General features: G+C 39.0%; 1 protein-coding gene across 2 annotated transcripts; it reads right to left on the bottom strand.

The window, feature by feature from the left end:
* Positions 1-392: 392 nt before the first annotated feature.
* On the bottom strand, positions 393-7077 carry LOC106604162 (DNA-directed RNA polymerase II subunit RPB7). Of its 2 annotated transcripts, XM_014198581.3 has the most exons (8): positions 6920-7077; positions 4215-4324; positions 3814-3973; positions 2912-2962; positions 2773-2838; positions 2575-2646; positions 807-840; positions 393-706 (listed from the first exon to the last, which is right to left on the bottom strand). In XM_014198581.3, the coding sequence occupies exons 1-8, from the start codon at positions 6929-6931 to the stop codon at positions 693-695; spliced, it is 519 nt and encodes a 172-aa protein (XP_014054056.1). In that variant the 5' UTR covers positions 6932-7077; the 3' UTR covers positions 393-692. The 2 variants fall into 2 exon arrangements, with proteins under 2 accessions (XP_014054056.1, XP_014054057.1); XM_014198582.3 differs by lacking the exon at positions 2912-2962.
* Between the last annotated feature and the right edge of the window lie 5813 nt (positions 7078-12890).

Here is a 12890-nt window from a genome sequence, read left to right as displayed (position 1 = left end):
TATTACATTGCTCAACATGTTAACATTTGTCATAATTATTTAAAGCAATGAATTTGTATCGGCTCTCGTCAGACTCCGGCTGCATATTTTCCGCCATTTTCTTCAAAACTGAAAACGTAGTGAAGCCACGCCCATTTTATGTAGAATTGCATTATGGGCCCAAAAATCAATTTATACAAAGTGGGCACGATTTTGTGTTACAACAATAAAATGTTATGTATTTTTCGAAGTAGGTTTCAAAGAATTTCCATTGATTGAATGTGATGGATAGGTCTGTATCCCATTTGTTATTTGTGTGTATTATAATTTTAAAAAGCACAACACATACGAAATGGGGCAGACCTCAATGCAAAACATATTTTGCAAAACATTCAATGAAGACAAGGTCAACATTACCAAAAAAGAAACATTTATTTCAGTTCAAGTTGTAGAAATACAATATACAACAGCAACTGAAGGGTAACTCAGACGATACAGTAGCGATTAATGCAGCAACATAACCACCTGCTTATCAACAGGCTCTGTGTGGTTTCAATAGTATGTATTCATACTGTGTCCCCACTTAGTACAGGATTTGTAGCAATAACACATTATCAACCTAGAAAAATATTTGTACTGACAGTACTGTGTTGTCGAGGCATTTACATAAAATATGAGAGATGTTCATACGTCAGCATAGCACTGCAGGGACATCAGCTGACAAGACCTGAGAAGAGAAAAAAAATGAATTACAGATCAATTCAATCTTTCAAAAAAAAAATAACACCTATGAAAGATGATGACTAATAAAAGTGAAAACAACATACCCAGGTAATCATCCATGAGGGATCCAATAGCAAACTGAAAAAAAGGAAAGCAAATATTTAACATTACAACTTGCAGGGCTCTTCACAGAGATGAGACTATGGAAATATTTCATACTTTAGATAGTGCGCGATGGCTTGCAATCTGTGAGGATATACTGTGCCTAAAGAAATTATTCAGACCCCTTGACTTTTTCACGTTGTTACGTTACAGCCTTATTCTATGATTGTTTTTCCCCCCCAATCAATGTAATCAATCTACACACAATACCTCATAATGGTGAAGCAAAAACAGGTTTTTAGAACTTTTGCTAATTTATTTGTTTAAAAACCCGGATATCACATTCAAAAAAATTATTCAGACCCTTTACTCAGTACTTGTTGAAGCACCTTTGGCAGCGATTACAGCCTTGAGTATTTTTGGGTATGATGCTAAAAGCTTGGGAGACCTGTACTTGAGAAGTTTCTCCAATTCCTCTCTGCAGATCCTCTCAAGCTCTGTCAGGTTGGATGGGGAGTGTTGCTGCACAGCTATTTTCAGGTCTCTCCAGAGATGTTCGATCGGGTTCAAGTCCGGGCTCTGGCTGGGCCAATCAAGGACATTCAGAGATGTGTCCCAAAGCCACCCATGTATTGTCTTAGCTGCGTGCTTAGGGTCATTGTTCTGGAGCAGGTTTTCATCAAGGATCTCTGTACTTTGCTCCGTTCATCTTTCCTTTGATCCTGACTAGTCTCCCAGTCTCCTGAAAAACATCCCCACAACGTGATGCTGCCACCACTATGCTTCACTGTAGAGATGGTGCCAGGTTTCCTCCAGACGTGACGCTTGGCATTCAGGCCAAAGAGTTCAATCTTGGTTTCATCAGACCAGAGAATCTTGTTTCTCATGGTCCGAGAGTCCTTCATGTGCCTTTTGGCAAACTCCAAGCGGGCGGTCATGTGTCTTTTACTTAGACGTGGCTTCCGTCTGGCCACTCTACCATAAAGGCCTGATTGGTGGAGTGCTGCAGAGATGGTTGTCCTTCTGGAAGGTTCTCCCATCTCCACAGAGGAACTCTAGAGCTCTGTCAGAGTGAGCATCGGGTTCTTGGTCACCTCCCTGACCAAGGCCCTTCTCCCCCTGAATTGCTCCATTTGGCCGGGTGCTCAGCTCTCGGAAGAGTCTTGGTGGTTACAAAGTTCTTCCATTTAAGAATGACAGAGGCCACTGTGTTCTTGGGGACCATCAATGCTGAAGACATTTTTTGGTACCCTTCCCTAGCTCGGTGCCTCGACAGAATCCTGTCTCAGAGCTCTACGAATAATTTGTTTGACCTCATGGCTTGGTTTTTCCTCTGACATGCACTGTCAACTGTGGGACCTTATATAGACAGGTGTGTGCCTTTCCAAAACATGTCCAATCAATTGTATTTACCACAAGTGGACTCCAATCAAGTTGTAGAAACTTTTCAAGGATGATCAATGGAAACAAGATGCATCTGAGCTCAATTTTGAGTCTCATAGCAAAGGGTCTGAATACTTATGTAAATAAGGTATCTGTTTTTTATTTTTAATAAATTAGTAATCATTTCTAAAAACGTGTTTTCGCTTTGTTATTATAGGGAATTGTGTGTAGATTGCTGATTTTTAAAAATGTATTTAATCAATTTTAGAATAAGGCTGTAACGTAACAAAATGTAGAAAAAGTCAAGGGGTCTGAATACTTTCCGAAGCCACTGTATAGGTCTGTCAGGTAGCATCCTAGTTTATGGGGATTTGACAGCATACTCACAATGTCGTTTTTATCCACTCTTGTTCCCACGATCTTCAACCGAATCTCATCATCCTGTTGGATTACAATGTCCTAATGTGGAGAAGACAGAATCCTTAATAAGAAGGCATGTATCCAAGTTGTGTATACTAAATATTCATTTTCAAAAATGACACCCACACCACCACTATTTAGTGAAGAGCTAATTTTAGATCTCACCTCATCAGTGGTCTTATAACAAGGAGGATTTGAGTTGGGGTCAAACTCCATCTCTGAGGGAATGGACTGCAGAAACAGTAAGTAACCACATTGACATTTATTAAAGTAACTAAAAGGAGACATTTCCATGTGGACCTACGTGACGAGAGATGAAACAGGACATGGAGCCGATCTCTGTGAACAGTCCAACCTGAAAAGAACGGACCATCTTGAATTATTTTAATTTCACCATAAAACAATATGATCTATTATTGTCAATCCTTATTCTGATGGTAATGAGTTCAAAGAAGATTTGTCTGTGTCCCAAATGACACCCTATTGACTCTGGTCAAAAGTAGTGCACTATAAAGGGAATAGGGTGTTATTTGTTCCACACAGTCTGAATAACTAACCCCTTTTTTGCATAATGCTTCTGATAGCTAAATAAACTGTCCCATTGTTTCAGATTGCTCCACCTCAAATATCAGCTTATGGACGCTCAAGACGATCTATCCCCCATCCTCTCCATCGTGGCAGACGCCATGTATGTCTACATCTAAGTCATAGATTATCTTCCAAAGTCCCAGTTCACTGAGCCACTCAGGTGACAGTTTGTCAGCACTCAGTTTTCATGTACAGTACATGTTGTGAATTAAAACATTTTTTTTTTTTAAATGTTACATTTGTACGTATTCTTTTGTACCAAGAAAAACAAATTTGGCCCACTGATTATTTTATTTGGCCCCCCCAAATAATTATTCATTGTTGGGTATAAAAGACTGTAAAAACACCAGCAAATTAACTCTGATTTAAATTTCGGAAATCTATTCCAAAGTATTCCCATGCATAATAGAGAGATATGTGATTGTATAGAAATGGTAGCCAGGTTTGAAATAATGTTTTAGTCAAATATTATATCTGTTTGGGCTTCAATGCAGTCAATTTGAAGTTAACAAATTCTTTGTAATATTTCTAAAATCGTCCAGCGGCTGAATCTAGTTGATGACCCCTGATATAGGGAAAAGATTTCCACTTGGGACGTAGCCCTTGTTGTTTCCTTACTTTGTTGACCTGGGTAACCACGGCATCTACCACCTCGCCTTTGAATGGACGGAAGACAATAGCCTTGTACTTGACGGGGTAAAGCACAAATCCTCTGCCTGGTTGGATGACACCTGCACCAATGTTGTCAATGGTGGTCACCGCAATGACGAACCCATATCTGAAACAAAGAATTACTGAGTCAATAACTGAACAAGCATATGAACATGTTACTGGTCAAAACAACCAACCCAGTGTTGTGGAAGTGTGCAAACTGTAAAGACAATTTGTGGTCTCTTGTCTACATTGAAATGTAGCCTGGAGTCCAAAATGAATATTACTTAGTTTCACTACCCTGAGCAATACGGAGTGTGGGTTCCAGGTTAATTAAAGGGAAGCTTCCCTGGCTCAATACCACTCACTTTCCTGTGCATGTTCCCTCCACTTCTGTGAAGAGCTTCTGTTTCACAGTGTTCAGGAGATTGGGACCAAAGTACCGAGGGTGGAGCAGGATCTCATGCTCCAGGGAAATCTGTGAATGATCATATATATATATATATATATATATATATATATGAGAGAGTACCAGTCAAAAGTTTGGACACATCTACTCATTCAATGGTTTTCTTTATTTTTACTATTTTCTACATTGTAGAATAATAGTGAAGACATCAAAACTATGAAATAACACATATGGAATCATGTAGTAACCAAATAAGTGCTAAAGAAATATATATATTTTTGATTTTAGATTCTTCAAAGTAGCCACCCTTTGCATTGATGACAGCTTTGTACACTCGGCATTCTCTCAACCAGCTTCATGAGGAATGCTTTCCCAACAGTCTTGAAGGAGTTCACACATATGCTGAGCACTTGTTGGCTGCTTTTCCTTCACTCTGCGGTCCAACTCATCCCAAACCATCTCAACTGGGTTGAGGTTGGGTGATTGTGGAGGCCAGGTCATCTGATGCAGCACTCCATCACTCTCCTTCTTGGTCAAATTGCCCTTACACAGCCTGGAGGTGTGTGTTGGGCCATTGTCCTGTTGAAAAACAAATGATAGTCCCACTAAGCCCAAACCAGATGGAATGGTGTATCGCTGCAGAATGCTGTGGTAGCCATGCTGGTTAACTGAGCCTTGAATTCTAAATACATAACTGACAGTTTCACCAGCAAAGCACCCCCACACCATCTCACCTCCTCCTCCATGCTTCATGGTGGGAACCACACATGCAGAATCATCCATTCACCTTCTCTGTGTCTCACAAAGGCACGGCAGTTGGAACCAAAAATCACTAATTTGGACTGATCAGACCAAAGGACAGATTTCCACTGGTCTAATATTCATTGCTTGTGTTTCTTGGCCCAAGCAAGTCTCTTCTTCTTATTGGTGTCCTTTAGTAGTGGTTTCTTTCCAGCAATTCGACCATGAAGGCCTGATTCACGCAGTCTCCTCTTAACAGTTGATGTTGAGATGTGTCTGTTACTTGAACTCTGTGAAGCATTTAACTCTAATGAATTTATCCTTTGCAGCAGAGGTAACTCTGGGTCTTCCTTTCCTGTGGCGGTCCTTATGAGAGCCAGTTTCATCATAGCGCTTGATGGTTTTTGCGACTGCACTTGAAGAAACTTCCAAAGTTATTGACATTTTTACTGATTGACTGACCTTCATTTCTTGAAGTAATGATGGACTGTCGTTTCTCTTTGCTTATTTGAGCTGTTCTTGCCATAACATGGACTTGGTCTTTTACCAAATAGGACTATCTTCTGTATACCATCCCTACCTTATCACAATACAACTGCTTTCCTCAAACGCATTAAGGAAAGAAATTCCACAAATTAACTTTTAACAGGGCACACCTATTAATCGAAATGCATTCCAGGTGACTACCTCATGAAGCTGGTTGAGAGAATGTCAAGAGTGTGCAAAGCTGTCATCAAGGCAAAGGGTGGTTACTTTGAAGAATCTAAAATCAAAAATATATTTTGATTGGTTTAACACTTATTTGGTTACTACATGATTCCATATGTGTCATTTCATAGTTTTGATGTCTTCACTATTATTCTACAATGTATAAAATAGTCAAAATAAAGAAAAACCCTTGAATAAGTAGGTGTCCAAACTTGACAGGTACTGTATATATAGTTAGTGTATAGTTTGTTTTTACAGTAGGTAACTTAGTACTGAACAAGTCCTACTGTTTATAACTGAGAATGACAGCAGTTACTTTCATTGAGTCTACAGGTGTTCTCACATATAGTCCTCTTTAAAGTGAACTCTGGAGTAAAAAAAAAGCTAAAGAACTCAGGTATCTTTGTATTCACACTGCCCTTGTATTTGAATGACTCAACCCTTTTGCCAGTTCACTTCACCTATTTTGTGGACAGAGTCCTCTTTGCATTCACATTGCTATGTTAAGAAAGGAACCAAGATCTTTTTCCAACATGCACTCTGGGTTTTTACTAAGTGCATGACAAGCCATTTAATCAGAATGTGTTATCCGTCTGCTACTATTAGACATCAATCTAATCAGAAGATACTGTTAACATGTACATTTGATGGCTAACAAAATAAATAGTAATATAATAACTGCAGAATAAATAATGCTGTCATTGAAAATTGTACACCCAAGGAAGGCTACTGCCCCTTTTAAAAACTAGAATGGATTTTGTACCCAATGTTGCGATTCTCACCAAATATATTGTCTTCTCACACTATTAAAGCAGCGTATGAAACTCTCAGCTTATTGGTCACATATTGCAAACAAATACTATGACCTAAAAACGAATTTCTGCGCGTCCTTGACAATAGCTAATATATATATATTTAAAAAAAACAATTTTTTACTGCAAACTTGCACATCATTTCTCTTTTGTGACTCCAATGTGAGGAATTATGGCAGGGGTTAACGGTGTTGTTGTGAAAACACCCTAAAGTAACATGTAGCTTTCTTAAACTATCATCGCCAGACAGGTATCAAACAGTTAAATATGCTATTATGGACGTTGAGTTTTCCTTTTGGTAACAGTTAACAGAGCAGTTAGCTAGCCAACCGGCTAGCACTAGCGATAGCATAGTTAGCCATGGGTGTTATCGTCACAAGATCATACAAATCGAATATCTTACATGATAAAACATGATTTCCCGCTGACGCTTCCTTGATTGTAGCCTTCTGTTTAATTTATCAGCAAGTACTGGTTATCGTTTCTAAATTATTATTTAAATCCAGCGGCACATCACAGGAAGACGGTAATTTTTTACTTCTGGAAAAAGTTTTACTTCCGGAGCATTTCTTTTCTTCACAGCTTTTTGGTCCAATAATGTGATCACTGATTATGATTCAAGACAAGGATTCGTGGGCTTAAAAATAACTAATATTTAATTTCAAGAACAAGAATGAAGTTGAAACGTCTTTGGTTTTAAAAAGAAGCAACAGATGACAATAAGACAAAAATGCATCTGACATGACACGTGCAGGCCATCAGTCTTTTGCCATATAGACAACACATGCATTGATTCACTGAGTGTCAGTCAGTCAAAGCAAAAGTAATTGATCAAAAACAGAACTTCATCATTCAATATTGACACTTCCATTGAGAAGCAAAAAAGTTACAGCAAATAACTCAAGTAGAAAATATGTATACACCAAAAAAATTCAAATATATACAGTAAAATGCTGAGTGTAACAACATAATTATGAAATGAGTAGTTGATTGTAAGCAATCAATGCAATGTAAGCGCTTGTGATAGGCAGCATACTGAGGACCAGTGGAAGTATATGCCAAAACAATTATCTAAGACTAATATGGGTATGTGTCCCAAATGGCACCCACCCTATTCCCTTCACCGTGCACTATTTTCTCAGTTCAAAAATAGTGCACTATATATGGAATACGGTGCGATTTGGGACGCACACAATGGGTCATCACCGTTAGCATCATCTACCACAGTGTTTGACATTGGTCATTAGAAAGGTATTGGGAGTATTGAGCTGTTCAGTCCCTTAAGAAGACTTCCTGTAGCTGAGCCTGTTAACTCCTCTGGCTCTCTCTCTGCCACCACAGAACCTGTCTGGTTCACCACCAGCCCAACACCTGTTAACTCCTCTGGCTCTCTCTCTGCCACCACAGAACCAGTCTGGTTCACCACCAGCCCAACACCTGTTAACTCCTCTGGCTCTCTCTCTGCCACCACAGAACCAGTCTGGTTCACCACCAGCCCAACACCTGTTAACTCCTCTGGCTCTCTCTCTGCCACCACAGAACCAGTCTGGTTCACCACCAGCCCAACACCTGCAGTGTGGGTGAAATAGTTCTCTGACTAGTTGGAGGTTCCTGTGATCACACAATACAAGATACAAGTTAGTGCATTGATATGGCAGGTCAACATTTCTGTGTACATCAGAATGCAATGTGATGTTTATATTGTAAAAAAAAAAACAGCAGACAGTTTTGAAGCAGAATGAAATCCATAAAAACTGACATTTTGTCCAATGAGTAGTGATTGTGATGTATATAGACGACTCGGTCTGTCACCATGTACTTGGCATGGAGAAATGGAAACAGCAAATGTACCACATTGATGTTGCAACCCAAGGGAGATCTGTTGAAGATGGTCAGAGACTGTAGGATAAGGAACATGGAGCCTGGAGAGTGTGACCAGCAGCTCACTAGTAGGTTGACCTCTACCCTTCTAGTACACTCTGCGCTGAGTTAATCGCAGGCCAGAACCTAATACATAAATGGACTTGATTGGTTAGATGTTTAAAACATATACACAACATACATCCAATACATTTCCTCATGAAAAAATATGATACACTATTACATACATTTAGAGAATCATTGAGGAGCGAATCCTAAACTTCCACTTATGTCAAATTTTCACTCAGGCATTGATATCAATGGGAGAAGTGAAAATTCAACTCAAGTGGAAGTTCGGATTCGCCCGAGTACTGACAGTCACCTGAGTGGCTCAGTGAAATGGGACAGTGGAAGATAGTCCATGACTGAGATGTAGACATATTTATGGACGTCTGCGATGACAGACAGGACGGTGGATAGATCATCTGAGCGTCCATAAGCTGATATCTGGGGTGGAGCGCTCTGAAACAATAGGAAAGTTTAACTATCAGTAGCATTATGCAAAATATGAGTGGAAGGGGTTAAATAGTCAAAGACTGTCCCAAAGGACACCATTTCCTCCCATAGGGCTCTGGTCCAAAGTAGTGCACTATGTAGGGAATAGGGTGCCAATTGGGACACAGAAAAGCAAGAAGATCCAACTCACAGAAAGATATACTTGTGCAGGGAGGGGGCAGAGTATCGGGCAGGCCAGAAGCGGGGTAAGGAACCATTTTTCTGAGCACCAATGTTCCAGTACACCCCGAATATCCTTGACGCATCCTGTGCCAGGCAGCTGCAGTCCTCCATGGAAACTCCCACGTCCTTCACCTGAGATGAACAGAGATAATCAATCAATCCACCAATCAATGCATTGGAAAATATACGATAAGGAGATGCAGCAGTTCTTGCAGTTTTGCACTAATTATCTTGCACTGAGTATGCACACACACGCACGCACACACACACACACACACACACACACACACACACACACACACACATACATACATACATACATACATACATACATACATACATACATACATACATACATACATACATACATACATACATACATACATACATACATACATACATACATACATATACATACATACACACATACACACACACACACACACACACACACACACACACACACACACACACACACACACACACACACACGCTGTTGGCTGGTAACTTTCCCCCTACCTATATGTACAGTACATAGCTACCTCAACAACCCCTTACCCCTGCACAACAAGCAGAAGGAGATCCCTGCCAAGTACATGGTGACAGACAGAGTCGTATAGTATAGTCGTCTATATACAGTGCATTTGGAAAGTATTCAGTATTCACATTTTGTTACAATACAGCCTTATTCTAAAATTGATTCAATTGTCCCTCCGCCCCCTCATCAATCTACACACAATACCCCATAATGACAAAGCAAAAACTGGTTTAGAATTTTTTGCAAATGAGATGTAAATGTACTTGAACCCGATCGAATTGACTAGTCTTGTATTGTGTTGGATCTGAGCTTTGACTGCTGCTGTTGGTGGTTGGGCGTTTTTTGGGCTAATGTTTTGTGAAAAGCAGGAATTCGAGAGGCATATTGTTTCCCAGTTTTGCATGAATCTTCTTCTTCGTCCTCTTTCTTCTCAGAGTCTTCCTCTTGGTCTAACCGGTTCAACATTACAGTTCAATTCTTAGCTCCCTGTTTACAAATAATTTGCCCGAGTCAGGAATGGAGAGAATGTCCGAAATGAATAGTTTAAAATAGAAAAAAATCTCATCTTAGTTGCAAGGTGTGTGTGAGTAATTAAGATATTATAGATAATAAAAAGTGACAGGGACAAGCGTAGTGTAAAAGTCTTTCCATTTCAAATGAATAATTTCAGTGTCCTATCTACAGTTTCATCAATGCAAAGTAACAGAAAGCAAATGATCAGTACATCCTAAAGACGTGTATGATTTCATTTGATGTGAGGAGTAAATCATACAGGACAAGGCCAACGTTTAAAAAGTGTCTTCACCACAGTTTCTATAATTAAGGATAGGCGTTCCGTCAACAGGACAGTTGTAAATCATGCAGCGCGTTATGTCAAGATCACAGATTTTAGAGAAACAACAAATGTCGGTACATATACGTGTCTTATATCAGCTGAAAGCTTAACTTCTTGTGAATATAACTGCACTGTCCAATTTACAGTAGCTATTACTGCGACAAAATGCCATGCTATTGTTTGAGGAGAGCTCCAAAAAACAAAACACTTTTTTCACCGCAATAGGTTTGATAAATACACCTCTGAAGGTGAAATGTGTACTTACATTCTGAAATCTTGCTCTGATTTATCATCCAAAGGGTCCCAGAGATAACATGAAGTGTCGTTTTGTTAGATAAAATAATTTTTCATATCCTAAAAAGGTCCATATAGCATGCACGATCAATTTTGTATTTCCACTCGTTCAATTTGCAAAGAAAAGAATCTGTGAAAATCTCACCCTAAGCGTTGTTTCAACGAGTCAAATCATGTTCGTATGTATTCCTCAGAGATCCTAAAAGGTAACAAGACTTCACTATATCAATAGGAGTGTACTATATCCTATAGAACACCATATTTGGTCAGAGAGCGACGCCTTCATGGTACGACGATGACGCGGACGGTCATCACTTGAACGACTGTATCTTTGTCAAATAAGCACCAATCGGGGTCAAACAAAGCTAGCTAGATAGCCAATGAGCTGGGCTTTACCATGTATGTGTCGTAAAATGTAGCTACTAACCTTGTACGATAGCATGCCTTTTCATTTTGGACAAACATTATAAGGATATTCAGAGTTATGAAGTTATGAAAACTGGTTGTTTTGCAAGTGTTGAATTTATAATATGGCTACTAATACTTGGAAAGCTAAATCAAAGTCCAAGTATACAGATTTGATGATATTCTTGCAGAAAAATGTAATATGAATGTGAACGTCTCCTTCACGATTTGCCCAAATGTACCTGGGGACTTCACACTAAAAGTCTTGTAGTTCACTCATACTTCAAGTTATCCATCTGAAACTTTGCTGCTGCCATCTTGTGGACACTACTGGAATTACAACCAGAGTGATGGCTGGAACTGTGACCTTTCTCTTGCATTTCAAAGATGGTGGTAGAAAAAAAAGGTTTGTTTTTTTTTCTTTGTTTTTTCTTCTACCAAAACAATTGTGTTATATTCTCCTACATTCAATTCACATTTCCACAAACTTCAAAGTTTTTCCTTTCAAATGGTACCAAGAATATGCATATCCTTGCTTCAGGGCCTACAGGCAGTTAGATTTGGGTATGTAATTTAGGCGAAAATTGAAAAAAAAAGGGGGCTATCCCTCAGAAGCTTTAGGTTTAGCTAACATGCTAAGTAGTTGCAAAGTTGCTTATGAAAAAAAATTATCTGTGAAGAGATTCAAACACGTAACCTTTGGATTGCTAAATGTTCGCGGTATACCCACTGTCGCTTCGTTTTAATTTACCTATGAAAAGTCGGATGAGGAAGGCGGAAGAGATAACTCACTCAATTAAAAAAATCACCCACCTCTAAAGACGTGCTCTTATTTTTTCTGAAACGGGTTGACCTTCTGACTTGCACCTCCACTCCAGCAGATTTCCTTCGAAGCTCCATCTTCAAGTAGCTACGGCCTCAGCGCACCAAGTCACAAAAGTTAGACTAGCTAATGTTTTCGCGCAAAATAAATAATAGAACAAAGTCAACAAATAAGCTAGATAACTAGCTTACTTGTGACGGTTACACATTGTACCCGGTAACTTATTTTGTTCAACATTATGTTTGTTAGCTTAATTAACATTAGCAAGCTTAAACGGGTAAACTGCGACACCACACACAAAACAAATTGAAGCCACCGTGATTGACATACAGTACTAGTCAAAAATTTGGATACACCTATTCATTCAAGGGTTTTTCTTTATTTTTTTTACTATTTTCTACATTGTAGAATAACAGACATCAAAACTATGAAATAACACATATGGAATCATGTAGAAACCAAAAAAGTGTTAAACAAATCAAAATATATGTTTGATTTTAGATTCTTCAAAGTAGCCACCCTTTAACTTTATGACAGCTTTGCACACTCTTGGAATCCTCTCAACCAGCATCATGAGGTAGTCACCTGGAATGTATTTCAATTAACAGGAGTGCCTTGTTAAAAGTTAATTTGTGGAATTTCTTTCCTCAATGCATTTGAGCCAATAATTTGTGTTGTGACAAGGTAGGGGTGGTATACAGAAGATAGTCCTATTTGGTAAAATACCAAGTCCTTATTATGGCAAGAACAGCTGAAATACGCAAAGAGAAATGACAGTCCATCATTACTTTAAGACATGAAGGTCAGTCAATCTGGAAAATTTCAAGAAGTTTCTTCACAAATGAAGTCGCAAAAACCATCAAGCGCTATGATGAAACTAA

The sequence above is a fragment of the Salmo salar genome, chromosome 05, assembly GCF_965601325.2.
Source record: "Salmo salar chromosome 05, fSalSal1, whole genome shotgun sequence".
Taxonomy (NCBI): domain Eukaryota; kingdom Metazoa; phylum Chordata; class Actinopteri; order Salmoniformes; family Salmonidae; genus Salmo; species Salmo salar.
Note: the sequence above shows the minus strand (reverse complement) of the source record. Positions and strands in the feature narration are given on the sequence as shown.